The sequence below is a fragment of the Eupeodes corollae genome, chromosome 1 (assembly GCF_945859685.1).
Source record: "Eupeodes corollae chromosome 1, idEupCoro1.1, whole genome shotgun sequence".
Classification (NCBI taxonomy): Eukaryota; Metazoa; Arthropoda; class Insecta; order Diptera; family Syrphidae; genus Eupeodes; species Eupeodes corollae.
In genome coordinates this window covers 9433420-9457632 of record NC_079147.1, presented here as the reverse complement: position 1 = coordinate 9457632, position 24213 = coordinate 9433420, and the positions used below count along the sequence as shown (strand labels likewise).

Sequence of the window (24213 nt, the reverse complement as noted above, 5' to 3'; positions counted from 1 at the left end):
TTTCTAAATGTAGAGAGTTCGCTTCGGGAGTTAATTCATTTAATGCTTACTAGCAGAATAATTAACTCAAAACTGGGATCGGAACGGATTGCTTCGCACGACCCCATTTGCGGCACAAGACACCTTACTCTACCTAACACCTTCTGACATTTTTAGCAAACAAATAGCTGCAAGCTCTGCTATTTTCTTCGTCGCAGTGGACTAACAACAACATTAGCCACTCCGTAATTCTTAGGTATTAAGAATCAATTCCAAACCAAAGTGACTACACCCCAACTTCAATTCGACAGAAATTTCCAGATTTCTGTACCTCCCACATCAACAACAATTTAATATTCATCTTTGCTGGGTGCCGGGCCATAGAGACCTTCCAGGTAACTGTAAGGCAGATGAACTCGACATTAACGGTACAGTGCAGCCCATCCTATCACGTTTGACTCATACTGGAACACCAATCGCTACTTGTAAATTGTTGGTAATGCGGGACGCTGTGAGGAGGGCAGTCACCAGGTATCAAGTCTCAAAGAACATCTGGTCAACGCATAATTTAAAACGTTCAAGGTGCTTGCTATCTCTAAGCAGGTCGCATATAAGCTCCTCGATAGCTGTATGGACGCGGAAGAGGAGGAAACTACTCTTCATCTTCTCTGTACATTTCCTGCTCTGGCTGGAAAACGCAAGAATTACCTAGGATAAGTCTGCTTTAACAATCTAAATCATATCGGCATAATCAGCCTCTCACGTTTCGTAAGAGACTCAAACTGGTTCCATTGAGCTTAGGAGGAAGCCTAAAGATTCATGTGGTATCACAACGGGCCAAAAAGGTGCTCCTTAGACGCTTTTTATTGCCGGTAGTTACGATTTGCGTTACTTTGGAAAATGTGTTCCATTTAAACTTACTAATAAAATTGAATACTTTTAATCTGACGTTTTTCATAAAGCTAAATTTAATGAATAGCAGGTGTTGTGGTAACGATATTCCAAGCACTGTTCAGTAATGATCCGCAGGGTGTTGATATGATCAATTCAGGAGGACCCAGCACGGAATCCTGCTTGTTCGGCATCGAGTGTGGCCTCAAGGAGTTCTCTAATGCGTTCCACTGTAACTTTTGCTACTATTTTGGCAACGGCTGGTAGAACGCAAGTTCCTCTCCAGTTTTCTCACTTTGTAAGATCTCCTTTTTTAGGAGCTTGACGATAAATCCCTTCTTACACTCATGGGTGAAGCTTTCGGTCTAGGCTTCTTTTATGAGCGGATGAAGCAGTTCGCTTGATAACGTTGGTGCTGCTTGTAAAAGCTCTGTGGGAATTCCATCAAGTCCTACCGCTTTGTTGTTCTTAAGTGCCTTAATTGTGGCAACTATCTCATTTTTACTGGGAGGTGCGGTGCGGATTTGGGGGTTAGTATCTTCAGGTGTTTCAGAAGGTATCAGCTGCACGTTTGTAAACACTTCTGACTTGCTCATCCATCAAACTTATCACAGTACCGTCTACTTCTTTCACCAGGTGTTGCTTTGAGCTGTGTGCACTTGTCAACTCTTTGGTTATTCTGTAAACGGTCCTGCTGTCGTACATGTGTGCAGCATCTTCTGCTTCTTGCTTGGCGTCATGTACAGTGCTGCTGATTGTTCTCATTTCGTGAGACAGGTGGTCCCTGAATTGTTGGCGGTTAGTATGGTGATGTTGAATTTGGGGGCTCGTGTCATTCCGTTGGTCCTTCGAACTGTAGCTGTACGCAATCTTAGGGTAGCTATCATTAAGTGGTGGTCACGGGCAAGTCGCATGTCAGAGCCTCTTCTGTTTCGTACATCCAAGAGACTACTTCTAAAGCGTCCACTAATCGCGAAGTGGATAATTTGGTTGGGAGACGATTGACTGTCCGCCGACACGCAGGTAATTTTATGACAAAGTTTTTCTTCGAACATAATGCCACTGGCGTTGCAGAAATCAATGAACCTCTCACCATCATCATTGCAATTGCCGACACCATGAACATCCATCACATGCCTTAGCCCATTGTTGTTACTGCCAACCTTAGCATTGAGGTCTCCCATAACCAAAATAAAATCTCCGCGGGGAATATTGCTCTAGGCGGATCGTATTTGACTGTAAAAGCATTTTTTCTCTAAATCAGATGTGAGCTCCCTCGTCGGTGCGTAACACTGTATAATGGTGACGGGTCGTATTTTACTCTGAAACCTAGCTTTGATAAGCCTTTCCCCAAGGGTCTCCCACGGAATAAGGATTCTGTTTGCCGTTTTTGTAAGGAGTAACCCGACTCCAGCTTCTCGAGCGTTTCCTGGATCGTGACCAGAGTAGAACAGTACAGTGTTACGTGTCGGTGATTTTTTTTTGCCAGATCCCAATCATCGCATTTCGCTTAACCCTAAGATATCTTTCCTGTACCGCATAAATTCTCCCTCTAATTGGAGGAATCTGCCATTGTGCAGACCTTCAATTCCTGCGTCCAGAAACGTCCTTACATTCCAGAAACCAATCTTTGCCCGGGTACAATAGCAAACAAAGTCGTCAACAAGTTATCATTAATTGTCCGAAGATAAATTTCGGTTCCTGTAGCGGGATGGCGTTCAGTTACGAAGAGTGCTAATCTCCGTGACCTATCCTTCGTCCTTGCAATTTTTGCTAACTATGTATATTGGAATAGACAAATCACTGCCTGGTGGCCACCACGAGGAGGTAAAGCAAGAACTTTGACTTAGCAAGAAATTTGCAAACCAAGTTTTAGGCAATCACCAACTACCTGATAGTAAGAGTTGAGATGCATCATTAAATCTTCCTCTCTCTTAAAATGTGTTCATAATTTTATCGTTCCGTTGTTCATTATGAGGACCATAATAGGCTTTTAGTGATCGAATAGTGGGTAAGTTTAAATTAGAACTTTTCTAATAAGTTTAAATATATTTAAAGCTTTGTTCCCGTTGTGAATCGCAAACGTTCAACTAATATTATAACACTTCAAATGAAAACTGAGTTTTATAGGCCTGGCATTCGATATCTGTCAAACTCAGCATTACCAACTTAAAACCACGAAATGAATTACTCTTTGACGTTGCATCTAACTTTTCAGCAGTGCGTTGGCTTCTTCTGAAGTTACTTAACATGAAGTATATAAAAGAAACCGTTCAGTTTTGAAAAAATATTTCAGAATTACATACCTTTAACTGTCAAAATGCGAAATATATGGTGTTCCAGGAACTTCATCAACATCTGACACATTGCTTCGGTATTGATATTTGAATCACTTTTGTTTTTAGATATTTATATATAACGTTTAGCGCCACCAATCTGTGCAACCATAACAAGTTTTACTAACTTTAGTTGAACACAATCGTTGGGACTTATTTTAATTAGTTTTGGGGACTTAATTCATGCATTTTTGGGAATTTATTTTATTTTTGAATTTATGTATTAATTTCATAAGGCAATAAAGACCCAATTTAGGGAGTTATATCATATGTTTTGGGGTTCAATTACTTGGGAAGTAACGCTGACAGATCGAAAAAGATATTCAGACTGTCTATGTCCAAATTCAACCCTGTTCCATTAAATCAAAATCCTACACAATGCACTTTGGTGACCCTTCCAGTTTCGTGTGTGTACCCTTTTGCAACAGAGACGGAGGCAGAGGCACAGCACCAAAATTTCATATTTGTTTTGGACTTAATTTTAATCAAAGCATTACAGGAACAGGAAGTGAATCGAAGTGAATGTGTGAAATATGTATGCGTTCATGTGTCGATATGTTTATTTTGCAAATCCGGTGACAGATGGTGTCCTTTCTGTCGTCCTTTTGTCCTTTCGTCCTTGTGATTCAGCCTCTGCTTCTCTGTTTCAGCTTGTTCTTCCTTTTATTTGCGCCTTATGCTTCGACCACATCGATTTTAGCAAAAAGTCTTAAACTCGTTCTCGTATTCCTTACATACCAACAAAACCAATGTACCATTCTACCTCTCTATAGAGTTTCATTTATTTTATACTCGTAGCCTTATAGAGCGCCTAATTTTTTAAGTTCACAATGGTCTCTATTTTTTTTGTTTTTTGTGTTTGCTTATTTTTATGTTGTTCTTTATCCTGGATGTACTTCCATATTTTCTGTATCCTTTTTTTGTATTATTTTGTTTCCGGGCTGAAGTATTACTTAACACATTTTCTGAGTCACGCTGTAAGTACACTTATGCTAAGATTTTTGTATTTTTGTTTTTCATTTCTTTTACTTTGTTGTATCCTGGTGTTGCAATTTTTTGTTCTTTTTATGTTCGGGGGTTTTGAGAGTTAAGCACTCCACCTCTAGCTTTGATGTTTAGTAGAGCACACACACTCAATCTTACTTACACACACACACACACATACAGCTGCACAAGCAAGTACACAATAGCAAGCACCCCCTTTCTGCAGCATGACAACAACAAAGACAACAACAACACGAGAGCGCACATAAGCTTTGGGGTTTTTGTGGATGCTGCAGCTAAACAATTCCTACAAACTTGATCTGCTTGGCACCCAAAACTCACCACCGTAAATGCAGGGGCTTTATTTTGATGGGGGGTAGTTGTTGGTGTTGGATTTAAAACAAAAGAGGGTAGTTTTCTTATGTGTGTTATTTGCTTTGTATAAGAGGGTAAACAAAGAGGGTTTAGTGATGATGAGGGGGTGTATGACCGGGGGGGATACTGAATGCACTGAATTCTGATTGCACATTGTCTTACAGATATTAGGGCCAGGAGGTAAGGATGAGGACTATGATGACCCACCAGTGACATTGTTACGTGGTCCACCTGGGCCACCTGGTAACCCAGGAAAAGACGGTCGAGAGGGTCGTGACGGCATGAAGGGTGATCCAGGTGAACCTGGTGAACCTGGATCGTTGGGACCTCGTGGCTTGGATGGTTTACCTGGAGAACCTGGTATTGAGGGTCCTCCTGGATTGCCTGGCTATCAAGGACCACCTGGTGAAAAGGGAGATCGAGGTGATATTGGACCACCTGGTTTGATGGGTCCTCCTGGACTACCTGGACCACCGGGTTATCCTGGTGTGAAAGGTGACAAGGGAGATCGGGGTGATTCAGTGAGTATCGAGTTTAATTTTTCTGTTTAAATAATCGACAACTTAACTGCCTCTTATCTTAGAAGTACAGAAAAATGCGAAGACGACAAGATGACGGTATGGCTGATGCACCTCATACACCAACAATTGAATATGTAAGTTTCTAGAATATGTGAAAAAATTATTAACTAATACCTCATATACAACTTTAAAATTAGATTTACTTGTTTTTTCTAACAATTTATTAAAAACAAAAACTAATACATACTAAAATTTTGCGTAAGTATTTAAAGTATTTTGAAAAATGTCCCTATTAATTTCTTCTATTAGAATTGTTTAAAGATATTTTTCTACAGTTATTGAATATCCTGTTTAGACAGTTGAACTATTATAGATTAGCACAATTGTAAAAGTGAACATTTGTAAAGAGCTTAGATTGAGTTATGCGGTTTTGAGAAGAATTAACATGTTAACAAATTAAAACAAAACTCTTATGGCTGAATCACAAATACGCTTCAGCTTCGGCTTCGTCTGTAAAGAAGCGCAGTTTCTAGACTATTTATGGTCTTGAAATTATCAAATCTACTGACCCAGATATATAACTTCTATTTTTCTGCAATATTTGAAAAACTACAGTGCAACTTTTTAATGTGGCCTATTCTACATGTCTCTTTCCAAGAGTATGGTAAACAGCGTGACCTGCAAAATGGGAACTTTTATGGACCTTCTTTACAAGGTCAGGAAAATGTGGATCAATTTTAAGCTTAAGAAATATCTTGATACATGAAAGCTTCTTTATGACTGGCTTTTGTAGTCCACTGGTGATCTTACGCTACGAATAATGAAACTAATCTTTACATCGTTTTGGAGGCATTTGTGGCATTTATGTTCCCTTATTGAAAAGGATGTTCCTTCGAACTAATCGGTACAAGTTTTATTGGACACAGCTTCACCCCCAAAAGCCACAATATAAATACTGATATATTCCAAAGCTCCGTTTCTTCTAATCAATACAAATAATACGTGAAGCTTTTCTTCCAATTTTGGACTCACATTTTACCTCTTTGGATGCAGAACCGCAACGACAAAATATAATCGCTATCGTAGTCGTTTGTTGTCATATCTGTCTGTCAATCAGTGTCTTCAAAGCTACTTCAAAATTACTGTCTGTAGCTGATATCCTTGAATTATCATTGAAACTTGAGTGCTTAACCTTTCAGATTAGTCTTCAAAAAGTGTAGTTTTTGGGACGGTGAAATCGTTTGTTCAAGGATCATTGATTTAAATAAATCGTAGAAATTACGTCTTTTAAGGAAATTTCCGTCAAACAATGTAAATATTTTGTTAGTTTCAAGCACTAGCCATTTGGTGATCCGATGTAGAACCTTTTTGTTGAGAGGACAGTCAGTGGAATCTCTAGCTGTTTCTGAAGATGAAAATAGAATGTCAACAACTTCTTCTTCCAAATCTTCATCCACTCGTTGAAATTGAAGACTAATTTTAATTGTTCAATATTATCAACTAGATTTTTAACCTTTATTTCGAACATATAGGGATATGTATTTTTAACTTCCCATAGGAAGTTATTGTAATGGGTCCGATTTGTCAAATTGAAAATTTTGACATTTCTCGACGTTTTAAGGTCCCTAGAGTCGAAATAAAAGATTTTTAGAAAGATGTCTGTGCGTGCGTGTGTACGTACGTACGTTCGTGACGTTTTTTTCGTCGTCCATAGCTCAAGAACCAGAATAGATATCGATTTCAAATAAATTTTGTTATGCAGATAATAAGGCAGAAAGATGCAGAAAGGGCTCTCAAGAAAATTGCGTGGGTGGGTTTTTTACCATAGCAGTTTGAAAAAAAGGTTCTTACGGACCAAAAACGCTAGAGACTTGAAATAAATTTTTAATAATATATTGTAACGTGATATCAAAGAAGTATATTTTTTGAAAAAAATCCATTTAACGGGTTTTTGTATAAATCAAATCCTAGACTCTTTTTTATTTCTGTGATGCAATTATCTAGTGATGATTGAGAATGCCTTCACAACATTTTATACCTATCTCTTGTCATAAGTGCTTTGAGCATCTTAATCTTGGATGCTTCTGTTGCGGTTGCTGCTGACTTACCGATGGTCCTAATGGAGAAGTTGCAGGTAGCTTCTTAGTGGCCTGATTTGCGTCCTCTATTTGCAGAATGCTCAAGCGATTTATGGTGTCCACCTTCATATTTTCATAAGCCTCTTTTGTCGTAAAACTCCATAACAAAATACTTATGATTAGGTTCATCCGAATGCTTGTCATGGATTTGGCTTTCGTTAGTACTTACTTACTTACTTACTTACTTACTTAAGGTTGCGCTACAGTCCGGGGCGGACCTGGGCCTAAACCAACAAGCGTCTCCAGCCAGCTCGGTCCCTAGCTAGCTGTCTCCAGTTTCGCACGCCAAGTTGGTTGAGGTCCTCTCCCACCTGGGTGCGCCACCTGAGTCGTGGTCTTCCTCTACTGCTTCGTCCCTCGGGATTGGATTCGAAGACCTTCCGGGCTGGAGCGTTGATGTCCATCTAGGTTAGTGTCGCTGTACAGCCCGTACAGTTCGTCGTTATATCTTCTCCTCCATTCTCCATCTATGCGTAGGGGACCAAAAATCACCCGAAGAATTTTTCTCTCGAAGCATCCTAAGACGCTCTCATCTTTCTTTGACAGGGTCCAGGCCTCAGAGCCATAAATGAGAACCGGGATGATGAGTGTCTTATAGATGGTGATTTTACATGCTCGAGAGAGGACTTTACTTCTCAATTGCCTTCTAAGTCCAAAGAAGCAGCGATTTGCAAGAGTTATTCTTCGTTTGATTTCAGCGCTGGTGTCGTTGTCTGCCTTAATAGCGGTGCCTAGGTAGACAAAGTCCTTAACTACCTCAAAGTTATAGCTGTCCATGGTGACGTTTTGTCCAAGACGTCGTCGTTCAGTGTCCTTTTTTGATGACAGCATATACTTGGTCTTGCCCTCATTGCCCACTAAACCCATCTTCTTCGCTTCCGTCGCAATGCTCAAAAACGCTCCACTGACATCACGCTTTGATCTTCCAATTATGTCAATATCATCTGCGTATCCGAGTAATTGGAGCTAGTACCCGTAGCATGATGGTTAGTGCGTTGGACTATCATGCAAGGGGTCTTGGGTTCAAACCCTGCCTGTGCCACCTTAATTTAAAAAAAATAATTTTCGCGGGTACTGCCTCTTGCGAGGAATTGACAAATCCTTCAAGAGTAATTCTTGTCATGAAAAAGTGCTTTCTCAAAACTAGCCGTTCGGATTCGGCCTTAAATTGTAGGTCCCTTCCATTCCTGACAACAGTACTCGCACACAGGAATGGTTGAGAGTTGTAAGTCACTAGGCCCTGGTTCACAACGGACTGTTGCGCCACCCCATTTGATTTTGATCCGAGTAATTGGATGGATTTTTGGAAGATTGTGCCTCTAGTGTTGACTGTTGACGGTTGAGTTTTGCACAATTCTTTCCAAAACGATGTTGAAGAAGTCGCATGACAGTGCATCGCCTTGTCTAAAACCTTTTTTGATATCAAATGAATCGGTGAGATCTTTTCCGACCTTCATAAAGCAGCGTGCATTCCCCATCGTCATTCTGCACAAATGGACAAGTTTGACAGGGATGCCAAAACTAGACATTGCTCGGTAGAGCTCTTCCCTATAGATGATGTCATACGCGGCTTTAAAATCGATAAAGAGATGGTGGGTATCGATTTGAAGCTCCTGGATCTGTCACAGTGTGAATATTTGGTCGATAGTGGACTTTCCTGGTCTGAAGCCACACTGATAAGGACCAATCAGGTTGTTGACGAATGGCTTCAGACGTTCACATAATACGGCAGAGAGGATCTTATACGCAATGATGCCTCTGTAGTTGGCGCAGTTTAGAGGGTCTCCTTTCTTATGTATCGGGCACACTATGCTGAGATTCCACTCATCAGGCATGCTTTCTTCCGACCATATTTTGCAGATGAGTTGGTGCATGCTCCGTACCAAGTCATCGCCTGCTGCTTTAAATAGTTTGGCGGTGATGCCGTCAGCTCCAGCAGCTTTGTTTGACTTAAGTTTAGATATAGCTATCTTCACTTCGTCAAGGTCGGGTAGGCGGAATTGTTGATCTGCGTCGCCGAGGTTGAGTGGTTCTATCTCCCTTACAGCGGAATTCGGTTCTTCATCGCCGTTATATAATTTGGAGAAGTGATCTTTCCATATTCTCAGCATCGACTGTGGTTCTACTACGATGTTCCCTTGATCGTCTTTACAGGCTTCGGTTCGTGGCTGGTACCCTTGGGAGGTTTTTTTTACCTTTTGATAAAATTTACGAACCTCATTCCTGTTGCGACATCCCTCTATCTCCTCGATCGCGCGCTTCTCATGCTCTCTTTTTTTCCGTCTAAGAAGACGGTGTTCCTCTCTCCTCTTCTGCTCGTAGAGCTCGCGAGCAGCTCTAGTCCTTTTGTGCAGCGCCGTTTTGTATGCCTCTTGTTTCGCTGCATGAGCTTACCGGCTTTCGTCGTCAAACCAGGGGTTTCGCTGTGGTGGCCGTGTGAAACCTAGCACTTCAGAGGCGGCATCTCTGATGGCTGCAAGGCAATGTTGCCACTGGTTTTCAACGCTTAATGCAGGAAGCATAGGACTCCTTAGGAGGTTATTAGAGACTCGATCGGAAAAGGACATGGCAGTCTCTTGCGATTGTAGCCGTCTAACGTCGAATCTTCTCACAGTACTTCCTTGTTTTGGCTTGGATCGGGATATCCGTAGCCGTACCTTGGCTACAACGAGGTAGTGGTCCGAGTGAATGTTGGCCTCTCAGAATGTTCGGATATCCTGGATACTGGAGAAGTGTCGTGCGTCGATCGCAATGTGGTCAATCTGGTTGACGGTTGATTGATCAGGAGATCAATCTCAATGTCCCCTTGTGGATATTGAGATGCGTGAACTGCGTACTAGCTACCAGAACGTCTCGCCCCACAGCGAAATCGACCAGCCTGAATCCGTTGTCGGAGGTGGTGTCGTGCAGGCTGTATCTCCCGATTATGCCACTAAAGATGTCTTCTCTTCCTAGCTTGGCATTAAAATCTCCTAAGACAATTTTAATGTCATAGCCAGGGCACTGCTCATATGTCTTGTCTAAGAGCTCGAAGAATATGTCTTTGGTTTCTTCATCTTTCCCCTCTGTTGGGGCATGCGCGCATATCAGGCTTATGTTGGCGAATTTAGCCTTGATGCGGATTGTCGTGATGCGCTCGCTCACACTGTTGAAACTCAAGACTTTTTGCCTGAGCCTAGTTCCAACAACAAATCCACACCTAAATAGACGCTGTCTTTGATCTCGGTAGCAGTCGCCGTAGTAGATATCGCAGTCTTTTAGTTTGCGTTTGTCCGGTCCATCCCATCGCACTTCTTGGATGGCTGTAATATCTGCCTTGCAGCAGTTTAGGGCTTCCGCTTATTGTTCGGCTGCACGTGGTCTGTTAAGGGACCTAACATTCCACGTACATATCCGAAGTTCGTTGTCCTTATTTCGTTTGCGTGGGTTGTCAACAGTGAATCCGTCCGTATCCGAGGCTTGTTGTTGCTTCGAAACTATAATGTGTTTACGTGGCCAGGAAGTCATCCCGAACGGCACAACCCCCAACCTGGAGGGCCAGATCCTTAGTATAACTCCAAGGAAGGGGAGCCGGATGAACCGCTCCTTATAGGCCTGGGCTCCGAATATGTCGAAGAAGCCCTATAAGGTGTTCACTAAGTAGTTCGACCTTACTGGAACTGTAGACGCCACCGTTGATTCTATCTCGAGAATTCGTCCGCCTGGATAAGGAGAGGTGACTTAGTGGAAACACCTCTCCCCCCCTCTCTCGTTTGCTGTCCCTAACAACTTTCCACTGGGGTTGGAACCCATTCTCTAGCTGAGGTACTAGGCACCCGATGTTCACCGCGGGGAGGTGAGAGTAGGAGTTGATAGACAGAGGTGTGTTTTGAGAAAAACCTGTGGACGCTTGTGTCCTCTTGAATGCACATGTCTACCATTTGAACATCTTTCGTTAGTAGTCTCACATATTTTCGACCCTTTCCGTTTATTGGCTTTAACTCCTGAAGATCAGAGAATTCTTCAATGCCTTCTGGAAACTTGGTATTTTAGGTAGATATTTATTCAGTTTATAAAAGTAGTTTCTTATACTTTAATTTTAATTCTGGTACACTTAAAACTTTAAGATATGAATACTTTGACGGTCGCTAATGAATAAATCAAAAACACATTTTAAAATGGCCACTCAACAAGCGAGTAAACAGAGTACAAAAGATTCTTATTTCGTCTAGTGAACTTCCAGACTAAAGCATTCACAGCTTTTGATTTTTGATTTGATATTAAAATTTGCGTACTACGCAGTCATTTAAGTTTAAACAATACTGAAGTAGCTAGTTGAATTGCTTTCCTTAAAAAAATCATCGTAATGCCTAAACTTCTAAGAGTGTTCATAAGTTTTCTCTTGATCAAACATTGGCACAGAGTTTTTTTAACCACACTACACGATGATTAAGCCAATTAAGTGATATCTGTTACATTAATTCAAATTCAAATGTGAACATAAAATATACTTTCAAGGTAATAAACAACAATTGAATCCAAAAGTATATTCATTTTTCAAACAAATTTAATTGATTGTAACCTAAATTAACAACTTTTATTTATTATTATTATATCTAATTAATTTAATTTTATCTTGAATGCGTTTACAAAAATCATCCAATTATAAGAACGATATTTTTAATTTCTCATAAAAATTCACTCATTAACATAATATATTTCGTTTATTCTTCTTCTTCAAAAAATAAGCTGTATGGACCCCCTGGACCACCCGGCCCGATAGGCCCACCAGGTCACCCAGGCCCAGCAGGAGAACGTGGTTTAGATGGACGCAAAGGAGATCAGGTAATAATTATTTTATAAATATGCCCATATAAAAAAATACCATCATGAAAACAAGTATTTAATTCTGATATCAAATTCATCCATCGTCTTAACGCTTTAGGGCGAGAAAGGACTGAAAGGCGATCAAGGTCCAATGGGTTTACCTGTAAGTTAATTACGTATACATATATATTTTTGTTATACAGTGTTGGCCAAAACATTAGCAACTAAAGCAACCTTCATTTTTTTGTTAATCAAAAATTTAAAATTTAACAAATCACGTTATATTTTTTTGCAAAATTGAACACATTATGTTTGTACTTTTAAATAGAGCACATAAAGGGTCCGGCAAAGAAACCTCCCGTATATTTAGACGTTTATATTTAAAGCTATTTATAGATAAAATGGTATTCCGGGTATAGATAGGTCCACGTGCCCTTTTTAGTAATCATAATGGCATGGCACGGTGAGCATCGCATATTTGTCGTAGAGGAATATATCCAAAATGGTGGTTCTGCGATTTTTACTTAGCGAGCATTTCGCATTCGAATTCAACTTGGACGACATGATCCTGTTTCGGATAAAAAAAAAAAAACAATTCAAGTTTGGTTATCAAACTTTATAGCAAGGCGTTATGCGCTAAAGAGAAAATCGTCTGGCCAACCTTTAACCACAACAAGACCGGATAATGTAGCACGTGTAAGTGCGTCTATTCAGCAATCTCCGATGCGTTCAGCACTCAAACATGCAGCTTCCCTTGGATTGTCTGATAGGAGTGTAAGACGAATTTTGCACACACATTTGCATCCCTACAAAATGATTGTCCCCAAGAATTAAGTGAGAGATATTTTGAAAATCGCAGAGCTGTTTGTGAAGACATTCTTCAAAACATTCTCGTTGGTGCTATTTTAATTTCGTCTCACGAGGCCCATTTCCATTTATCGGGTACTGTAAAAATAATAAATGACAATATTTAACGGATATAATGTTTAAAATTAAGTTATTATTTCATTTAATGTAAAATGGCAAAGTAATTCATTTAAAAAATTCAATAAAATTTGTCTGTTAAATTGTTTATTTATTTGTCATTGCCTTTTAAAAAAAAGGATATCTTTTTGCTGGACCCTGTACTATGGTTTTCAAAACGGTCCATTTAAATATGCATTAGTAGAACAGTTAATCCCGATTTCTTGGTGATCAAAACAAAAGCAACTTTTTATTGCTATCTTTCTTTTTATTAATAATAAAGAAAAGTTCGTCCTTTGACTACAAAACCCACTACTCATATTAAAAGTGTTGGCAAACGAGTGCAGTTGAATCTATTTATTCGGTGTAATTAAGTGCACGGTCAGTGTTCTTAGCTTTTTACTTACTTTTGTTAAATGACCAGAAGCAAATACTCTATACGAAAAAAAAGAATAAAATTACAAAAGAATATAAAAGTGAAATGAGTCAAATTAAAATATCGGAAAAATAGTTTCAAAATCAGCAAAATCATTTCAAACGATTCATCGAGGTGCCAGGCTAAGAAAAACAAAAAAAGGACAGGATTCTGCAATAATTACATCATTTAAAAAAGACTCTTTTATATCATCACGAGAAATAACGACCCAACTTGACCTGAACGTATGCGCGAGAACAAATTGGAGACGAGCCGTTGATAGTGGAGTAAACTCTTTCAAAGCTGTAAAAAAGCCTTTTATTTCCAATAAAAACAATCTAGCGAGATTAATGGCTGAAACACAAACACGCTTCGTTTTCGCCTGGGTTACGTTGGGTTTGCTTCGAGGTTGATTTGAATGACACATCCAATATCACATTTTTAAAATGGCACTTCTATCATTATCAGCTGTTATTTTTTCTCAAAATAAAAAAAAATATGAGTTTTTAAATCAAAAAAATTAAATTTATCGTGGAAGTAGCTTAAACAGCCCAAAATAACCAATAGGAATCCCTCCAAAAGCAAATGTATTTTGTTTATTGGCTTTTGTACAGCTGTTGAGCTATCAGACAAAACAAATGTTCAGCAAATTTGAACTAGAGATTCCGTTTGAAGTCACATTACGTAACATTACGTTATTTCCTTACGATTGTCAAATTAAACGTGAGATCGAAGCTTCATTGTGATAGCATGCATTGTTTTTCTATGGCTGAACTCGTAAACGTCAAGCGAAGCCGAAGATGAAGCGTGTTTGTGTTTCAGCCATAAATTTTGCTCATGGCCACATTAACTGAACCGTTAAAAAATAAAGCAACGTACTCTTTTTGGACGAGTCCAAATTCAGTTTCAAAAACCCAGACGGTTTTCGTAGTCTTTGCAGAACAGATAAAAAGGCGCTAAATCCACGTTACACCAAAGCTACTGTGAAACACGGAGTAGGTAACTTAATGGGGTGGTTATGTTTTTAGGGCATGGAGGACTGCAGCCGATTCACCAAATAAATGGTACAGTGGATCGTTTTATGTACCATGAAATTTTGCAAAATACAACGCTCAGAATCAGTTACCTCCGAAATGGATATTTTAGCAGGACAACGACCCAAAGCACAAGTCCAATATAGTTAAGAAAACCGTATGGACGAGTTACAATGAGCAGCACAGTCCCCAGATCTGAACCCTATAAAAAATCTATGGGAAGATCGACTAATAGTAAAGGCTTATTGCAAAAATAAAAACGATCTGTTTGATCAAATTAAATTGGCTTGGAAAAGTATCTCAAAAAGCATTATAAGTAAGGCAACCCAAAATATGCCCTCAAAAACTTGTTTTAAGCGCTTTTAATATACCCTTAAAAATCAAATACATGCCCTCAAAATATGCTGAATAAAGCAGTTTTACATTAGCGCAACCAACGAACGACGAACGAATTACAAAATGTGAGTTTATATACGTTTGAAGACATATTTCCACACAAATTGTTAACTTAACGATAGCAATATAGTTTCTATTTGATTTATGATGCATACTTTAACTTTTCAATATCATATATTAACAAATTTAAGAAAAAAATGTATGTTAACTGCCAAACTTTATTCGCGTTCCACATTATCTACACTAGCAATGAATAAAATAATCGCGCGTAGTTAACCTAAAAATCATTCTTGTTTTGGTTTCGGTGGTAAATGGTGTTCGGCTGTGGCTGTCAAAGTGAAACTTCATTCGCGACCAATTAAAAACTCTCACGTGAAGGAAATGTCAAAATCGACGAATATTCGGTCATTCATTGGTGTTGGTCGTGCTCGAAATGTAAAAGGCGTTTATAAGAAACGCGAAAAAAACACTTTTAAAAACACTTTTTCCATTTCCTATAAAGCGGTCAATGTCGGAAAATTCAATTCTAATTTTTTCACATACTTGGTGAAGACAATGCGTGCGAGGCATGTAAAATGTATTATTTTTGGGTAGAAAACTTCAATAGATGTGCCGCTTTCACCATATACGGAGCAGCTTCTTACTTTTTAAGTAAGATCGAGTCTTTGTTAAACTTCACCTAGAATTCTAACCGAATCATCGAAGAGCCGGGCAATGATGGTTGAATGATTTGTCATTTCCAGTTGGACTACATTTAAAACAAATGTTTCTTTAGCGAACGTCTCATCTGGATCCAAAATCTCAATGATAACATTTGCAACATATTTGTTTTCTGCGTCTGTTGTCTCACACGTTGAAACCCAAAAAAATCGATTTATTATTTTGCTTTTGATTGCATCGATTGTTTTTTGTACAAATTGTGTTCTTTTTTTTAGCGAAGGAATTTTGTGTTCGGTGTATTTTTCCAAAAAAGAACGAATACTTTCATTGCGAATTTTGAAAAAGGGTATATCTGCCCCACCAAAGCACCACACCTTTCAAACTCTGTATGTTTTGAATTACTCGATTTTGCAAACAAGTTGTTACGTTTCATTCTTCGTTCTTATAAATGCTTTGTTTTTATTGCTTGCCTTTAGAAAAAAAATAAAAATATGCAATCATTGCAGCCCTATTCTGCTATTCACGTGGATCGTATATTCGATTCACCAATTGGATTCCCTTTCTCACTGCCTCTGCGTTCTGCTATCAATCGGTTGAACTACATTATCCCAAACCAAATTTGACATTCAAATAAACAGATGTTCATGGAAAAATCTTGGGAATATGGATAAATTGTTTTGACTCATACAAAAATTAAGTTTAATCAATCCACCTAAACAGAATAATTTGTTTAATTTTTGGAAATTGGCAGTATTGGATTTTGTATTCCAATTGTAAGCAGAGGAATAAGACAATCCTTAAACAGAGAGCTTCGGAGAAATGTTAAAAAGTGTATTCCTTTCCCTAAAAATGTTAATATTCTTTTCTTTATAAAACAAATATTCTAAATTTAGCAATAAATTAGTTTTCACTTACATTTTGCTTACAAAAATTAACAAAGCAGACATCAAATGAAAAATCTGCTGCATTCACTTTCACGTAAATAGAAATATACCGCGCAGTATTACCGACGTTACCGACATACACAGATTCACTTCAAATGAAGTGAAGTAAAATTCCACAAGATGCAAGGGCGGATCCAGACTTTTCATCAGGAGGGGGGGGTCATACGCTTAGATGAGTTTTTACTCACCGTTTAAAAATGTTTTTTAATGTTTTGTAAAGGGGGCTAACAAAATTTAAATAATATAATGTGTGCAAGTATAACTATTCGTCGAGGAGTCAACAAAACTTAAAAATTTTAGAGAAAAAAATGTTTGGTTCTTGAATTTGAGGAAATAGGTGCTTTTAAGTACATTTCCTCTAAAAAATTAAATTTAAAAAAATAAGTTGGGAAGAAACGTTTGTGTTGCACTCACAAATTACACGTTTCAGAATATCTTTTCACTTCAAAACTCAAGAGATTCAAAGTTTGTATTTCAATAGATAGATATATGTCATTAATTTAACATTAGTGTCACTTTTGCTGTTTTTGGGACATTTATATTATTGAAAATTGTGCTTAAATATTAGTTCTAGAGCATCCAATGCAAATTTACTTCAAAAGTAGATTCATTTAAGTTTTTAAGATCTTTTGTATTCAGCAGAAAACCAATTTTGAAATAAATAAAATGCACGGCTGGGTCACTAGAACTTGGTAATATTTTCCAAAAAGTCTGTTTAAAAATATTTCCTAAATTTTAAGATTTAAAAATGTATCTGCAAAATAAGTTTTTTTCAAAAATTTAAATACCGTTTTATTTGTCAAAAAATCTAGAAAATCATTTAAATTTGAAATTTTGTCTTAAAAATATTTTTGATATATTTAAAAATGTCGTCAACAAATGTTGTTCTGAGATATCGAGTTTTGTTAACAAAATTTTTTTTTTTTGATCATCAAAAAGAGCTTGCATAGAAAAAGAATATAGTTGAAATCGTTCCATTAGCTCTTGAGAAAACTTAAAAACAAAATTAAGGTTTTTGAGGGGTACCCTTGTGAAGTAATACCAAAATATGTTTTTCTTGTAGAAAAAACCTAAACAAAGAACACAAAATTTAGAGAAATTTTTAGAAAAATCACATGTTTTAACCAACAAATTTGTTTAGGGATTGCTGTTAGTTTTCGTATTAATAAAATGAAAAAACGCCTTACGCTATTCGCTTTAAAATTAACTGTTTGGACTGTATAGGAGCCAGGAAAGATATACAGATGAACAGAATAGGGGTACCCACCTCTTTCGACTTCTCTACCGTCGTAATGTCATATTTGATTAAAAGCTCTAGTTCGAAATTGTTTACTAATGCAAAACATACCATATAGTTCCTATATGTCGAAAGTAAAATCACTTCAATACTCACTATTTATGTGTGTCAACAAAATTTAATAATAAAATTGAAGGCTAGTTTAAGGAATTTAAAGGTAACTTAATATAAAATTGATGATCTTTTATTCAAGGTTTCTTCTTAAGAACTGAATAGTTGCTCTTTTTCTAAGAAATAAATTTCATTAAAATAATTAAAAGCATTACTATAGTTTTTTTTCAAATTCTAAAAACTAAAATTTTAGTTGTTTTGGACAGCAAACCACTTTTTGGCGAATGTCGTTAAATTACTAATATAATGAAACTATAGATGAAATCTTTACTTATACAACTTAACTGTATAAGCTTTATGGCTCATATGACCCCCCCTGGATCGCCAGTTGGTCAAAAATTCATGAATTATGCTTAATTTCCGATTTATATTATGTTAAAGTTAAAAGTTAAAAGTAGTACTTTTGGCAACAAAGTTCAAGGAAGTAAAATACAAATATTGTTTTACTATAAAAAAAATAAATATTTCAAAATATAATGGCGGTCATATTCATTAACGCTAATAATTAGTTTTGAATTGAAGGGAATTCCTACGAAATAGCAAAAAATTATCTCCCAGGGGGGGTCATGACCCCTACGACCCCCTCCCCCTGGATCCGCCATTGACCCCATGAATAGCAGAATAGGGCTGTATGCATATTTTCAGTAAAATATGCAAAACTAAGCCCTAATAGATGACGATTAAAAGACGAAGATTTCAATGAAACCCATTTCTATCACAGTCTCGGGTTAACAGTGATGTTAAAAAAAAATATGCTCGAACATTTTTTTGGTTGCCCTAATTATAAGCAATTTAATTAACTTTATGACTCGAAGATGTGCTGAAGTTATTAAAAACCAGGGGTTTGCTACCAATTACCATCAATATTAAAGTAAAACAAAAAATATATACGTATTTTTCAAAAGTTGCTTTTGATTTGACCCGCATAATATTGAACTTATTGTCCTATATTTAATGAACTATTACAAAAACAATTTTATTTTATTTTTCATTAGAAATTGTAAATGTCAATTTAAATTTTAAAAATAAAATATACAATCATTGAATCCTAAATTTGTTTTTTTTTTTAAATATTTAATAATCGAGGAAATTAAATTGCTTTTGTTTTGGCCAACACTGTATGCATCAATATGTTTTCTGCTTTTGATTTTATTTTTTGACGAATCATGATGTTTATTAATTTATCGATTGATGAACTTAATTAGGGTCCAATGGGAATGCGTGGAGATTCTGGATCGTTTGGTCCTGCGGGAAAACCTGGACATCCGGTGAGTACTTTTTTCAACTTAATTTTGTCTTGGTTTTTAGGGGCTATGTAGCTTTATACTCTGGCTTATTCTACTTAACTCTACATTCACTGTCGTTTTCGTAACTAATCAGTGTAATTTTTATTTCTAACAGGTGTGGGCTTATTAACCAAACACTTTACGCTGACAAAAATAAAAACAAAACTTAATAAAACGAAAAATAAAATTATCCGGCAAAAATGTTAATGGGCTGCAACCTTTATACGCTACCACTGTATACTGCACAAACAAGTTATTTGTTGTTGCTATATGAAAAACAAAACATTTCAGCAAATTTTCCCGCCAAAAATAAATAAAATTCTTTTCTTTTTATGTTTTCCAAATAAAATCTTTTCAGTTTCGAGAATTTTAGTTTTCCATGGTTGTAAATATTTCATTCAATGCACGCTTTTTCCCTACTATAATCTATAATTATAAAAATATATAAATAAATAATTGTTGTAAATTTTAAATATAAATATTTAAATTGAAAATAAAAATAAAAACGCTGAAATTGTAAAAACAAACATCACAAAAATCTAAATAAATTTCTATACAATAAAAAGTAAATATGAAAATTAAATACATTTCGTCCATTGCAAATAGTTATTCATATACATTTTTTAAATCATACATTATTATCCCATATTTTTTATAAAGACACAATACTTACATTCATACATAATATCGCTTTCAATCTAACCTTATTCCTATATAAATATTTACATTCCTTAACACCTAAACGTATACCCTACTTAACAAAATGTTTAAAGCAAAACAAATATCGACAATTAAATCCGAATTCAAGTTCAACAACAATCCATATCGCATTAAAGAATTTACAAGTGAACAAGTATATTTTTAGGCGCATTGTTTGTTGTTTTTTCCCACGACGTGACGTACTAATTTCGCTACCTACCCAATATTTTAATTTGTCATTTTGCCTGCCCAATTATTTTGTTTTTATTTTTTCCGTCATAGATTTTTTAACAAAACACAAAAAATATATAAATTAATAAGAAAAATCAATGAAATAAAATTAAAACAGCATTTGTTTCGTGGAAGCAGTTTTTGTACCGTCCATACGCTTTGTATAAATTGATTATACAAAAGCTTTTTAACAAAATAAAAAATAAAATAATTAATAAATTAATGTAGTACAATTTTTCTACAAATTGGAATAAACTCTTCCATTGATCATTGCATATTTAGCTAGGTTAAACTATAAAAATAACAAACAAACAAATTATAAAAACTATAAACAAAAGACATATTTACATGCGTATGAAATATAAATATATGTACTTCTTATTGGTTTCATATCAAATAATATACTAAATTTAAAAAAAAATCCCTTTTAAAATAAAATAACTGACTTTTTCCATCTCCATTATCAATTATTATATTTAAAAAAGAAGCAAAATTGTCCTTTTTCAATTAAATATAATGTGTTACTTTTTTGAAAATCCAAATCACTATTAATACAAAAACAAACATTCAATTATACTTTTTATCAATTAGATAATAAAAATATACTAATTTCAATTACTAACCTTAAACATAAATTCCAATTGAGATCAATTAAAATAAATAAATTCCCATATATATATATATTATAATTAAACTAACAAACAAAAAATTAAAAGTATTTTTGTAACATAACATTGTAAAATTAATATTAAATTTACTAACTCTTTTTATCATTATAAATAATTATATATATATAAATTTTGCATTTCCGCAGAGTGTATTGAATATTATAATAATTTTTATTTTTATTTTTACATATATATAAAATTATTATATACATGAATTTAAAATATACCTTCGTTCTTTTAAATAATATTGTTTGTTTAAATTTTATTTTATCGCAAACAATTTGTATATAAAATAATAAAATTATAAATATTAGTGACGTTATTAAAAAAAATATTATAATATGAAATCATAATTTCATTTTTTTTATAAACAAAAACAAAACAAACAAACAAAAAACATAACGAAAATCATTTGTTTTAAATGCGTTTTCATATTTTGAAAGAAATAAAAGTATTATAAAGCGTATATCATGAAGCTAAACAAAAATGTGTGTTTGTGAATTAAGAAAAGAAAAAAAGAATGTAGTCTATGAGCTGAAAATTAAATCAAGCTAAAACATTAATTTAAAACGAAAATTTAAAAAAGTAAACAAAAACAAAATTAAATCCTAATTCAAAAAAACGTTTTAGAGCATAAGAAAATATGTAAGAATGTTTTATAAATTGGTAAAGACGAGAATCCAAGAATAAATGTGCCGATATCAGGAGAAATTTATGAATTTTAATTGTTGTAGGTACATTTTCACAAAGTAAAAGGGTGCTTCAATTAGAATTTTCATTTTGGAGATATCAGCATTTGACATGTAAAAACTACGCCATTACTAAAATGCGACGATGAACACTTTAAAAATTTACTAGCATAGTTAAAATTTGCAGTCTTAGTTAGTAGTTTTTTAAAGAAAAAATTCATATTCATTTTTAAAGGTTAAACACCTTTAGAATTTTTTTTGGGTTGGGGTCACTTAAGAGATAATAAAATAATTTAGTGATAATTTGGATAATATTGTTTTCCATTGATAATGGCATATGTACCATTTAAAAAAATTCTCCATTAATCTCTCTCAAAAATTACTCGTCAAATATGCTCTGAGAATTGTCAATATTTAGACTGCAAAAATCAATATCAGAATTCATTTTATTAAAAAATGTTTTCTTAGACTAATGGGGTTTTCCATGGGTAAAATAATTTAATTTATTTTAGATCTGTCCAAAAAGCTAACTTCCCTTATTTTAGTATTCCATAGGACAAAATAAATTGATTTCTTTTTGTCGGCAGATTTACTCCTCTTTGCACTAATACTAATAAAAATTAAATGAAAATTTGGCAGCAATACCGCACTCCTTAAATCAATTTTTGTGGGAGATCTGTATTCACACATTTTTCAGATATTACAATATTGTCAAATATGCCAGTGAGATTACGTTTGCGCAATATTTATTTTGTATTACAGTAAATAAACTATCAGCAATTCTCAGATGTATTTAACACCTGTGTATATCTCACAATTATAATTTTTTCAAACATTTTAAACAATGGTTTTACTGATAAAGACAAGTATGGCAATGGGCAGGTTTAGACGACTTAAAGAATTTGAAAATTTCTTGTATCTGATTGGCCAGCTCCCAAAAAATTGGCTTCCAATTGATGCAACTTTATTGAAAAGTTAACTAGAAAGTTAGCCAAGAAATGTATGACACTTGTTTTCAAAAATTCAATAATTAGTTGTCTTGGTCAATATTTACGATCAAAGAATGCAGTTGACTGCAAATATAATCCCTTATGTTTTCTGAATCTGTCCAATGTGTTTTAAGACTAAAACTAAGGGTACACAATTGGAAGACCTTCCAATATTGGCCGAACTGTCAAAAGTCTTCCAATGACATAGGTAACGATTGCCAACTTCCTATCAAGTGAAAATTGTCCGTTTATACGGTTGGTTAATTTTATGCAAATATTAGAAGACAATTTTCTTGACAGATGACAGGGAACTTATTATACAATTAAAAACAAAATTTTCGAAAAACTTATAAAATACATATAAAATAAAATGCACGACTGGGTCGCACGAACTTGCTCCTGTAGGCTAAGAGTATGTTTAAAAAAGTACTTATATAAGATTTAAAAATATACCTGTAAAATAAGTTTGTCTTCAAAGATATAAATGCCAATATGTACAATTGTACATAATGAAAACCATAGTACTCTCATGAGCAGAAACTTTTAGGGCGACCAGATGCAGAGTCGTTGGCGTGGCGTTAGTATCGAAAGTGGAGAAATTCAGCGTGAGCGAGAGAAAAATAGTATTTCCATTCCCATAAGCAGACAGCAGAAAAAGGGAGATAATTAATTTTCGACCCAAAAAGTCTACACAATTTCCTTCATTATATTTTATATAAAAAAAATGGCTTAATATTGTATCTAATAAGGGGATGAAACAAACTTTTGCATGCTTACGTCAGCTGTTTAGGATCTTTTACCGATATTTGTTTTTATTTACATTCATAAGTCTTGTTTTACTTGTGTACGATCTTTGTATATGAAAAATGGTTTCTATTACCTACAAAGCTACAATGCATTTCATATAGATTCAACTTGTTCCTTAAAAGCTTTTTTCCTTTAGATAGCTTTATTGTAATTTCATATTAGAAGAACCAGGATGGAAAATAAATAAGATAAGAAAGAGGCAGACCATGAATGTTTAAATGTAAAGCGATCGCCTATTGGTTGTGTAGTTAGGTAGCAGGTCGATGTCTAAAACGAATAAAGAATAGTTCATTGGCGTTCTTAGCTTTATGCAGATAGATAGATAAGGACATGTTTATGATGATAATGAAGGAATGTTATTGGTAGCTAAAAGGTATATACTACATTACTTATTTACTACAAGTATTCAGTGCAAACATGGAATTTGTACGTTCAGTTTATTTATTTTGTTAAAGTTTAAAAAAAATAACCAGGATAGGAACAGGTATACAAGAAATTGCTATTCATGTGTTGTTTACAGCCAGGCTTTTGTGCGTTTTGGATTTTAGTTATGAAGTGACACGTAAGCAGTAGTTGTAGAAGTTGTCCGTAATACCTTTATAAATAGGTTAATGTGTATACGTTGAAAAAGTGATTCTAATAGAAAATACATATACTCTTTCTGGCCCGTTTCTTTAACTTTTACTAATTATTTATTCTTTTATATAGGCGAAGGCAAGTAAATCATGTGTGAAAGAACCTTATTCGTAAAGAATAATATTTTAAAATCACATATACAAAGTTACCAAGATATTACTTCTTGATAGACACTTTAAAATAGATTGTTGATTAAATAGGTATATCATATACGATACAGTTTCGCTACATAGGCGGCCATATCGTTGGTATTTAAAATAATTTTAGTTATAAAAATACATAAATATGTACCAAATGCACTAATTTAGATAAAAGCTAGGAATGTAATTACAATTTGACTAAAATAATGCGCTCTTTC

At 35.1% G+C, this 24213-nt stretch overlaps 1 protein-coding gene across 11 annotated transcripts in view; it reads left to right on the top strand.

The window, feature by feature from the left end:
* The window catches only part of LOC129953738 (collagen alpha chain CG42342), a 323626-nt gene that overhangs the window by 290724 nt on the left and 8689 nt on the right, over nucleotides 1-24213 (top strand). For 8 of the 11 annotated variants that reach the window (XR_008782580.1, XM_056067150.1, XM_056067148.1 and 5 more), the window contains 5 exons: nucleotides 4730-5086; nucleotides 5149-5220; nucleotides 11953-12048; nucleotides 12149-12193; nucleotides 19056-19118. Coding sequence is in view for 10 of the 11 variants with exons in the window: in XM_056067150.1 (XP_055923125.1) it covers nucleotides 4730-5086; nucleotides 5149-5220; nucleotides 11953-12048; nucleotides 12149-12193; nucleotides 19056-19118 (633 nt within the window). In the remaining variant the exon portion in view is untranslated. Of the gene's footprint in view, nucleotides 1-4729; nucleotides 5087-5148; nucleotides 5221-11952; nucleotides 12049-12148; nucleotides 12194-19055; nucleotides 19119-19251; nucleotides 20653-24213 lie in introns of those variants that run through there. The other 3 variants (XM_056067146.1, XM_056067143.1, XM_056067151.1) reach the window with 2 other exon arrangements.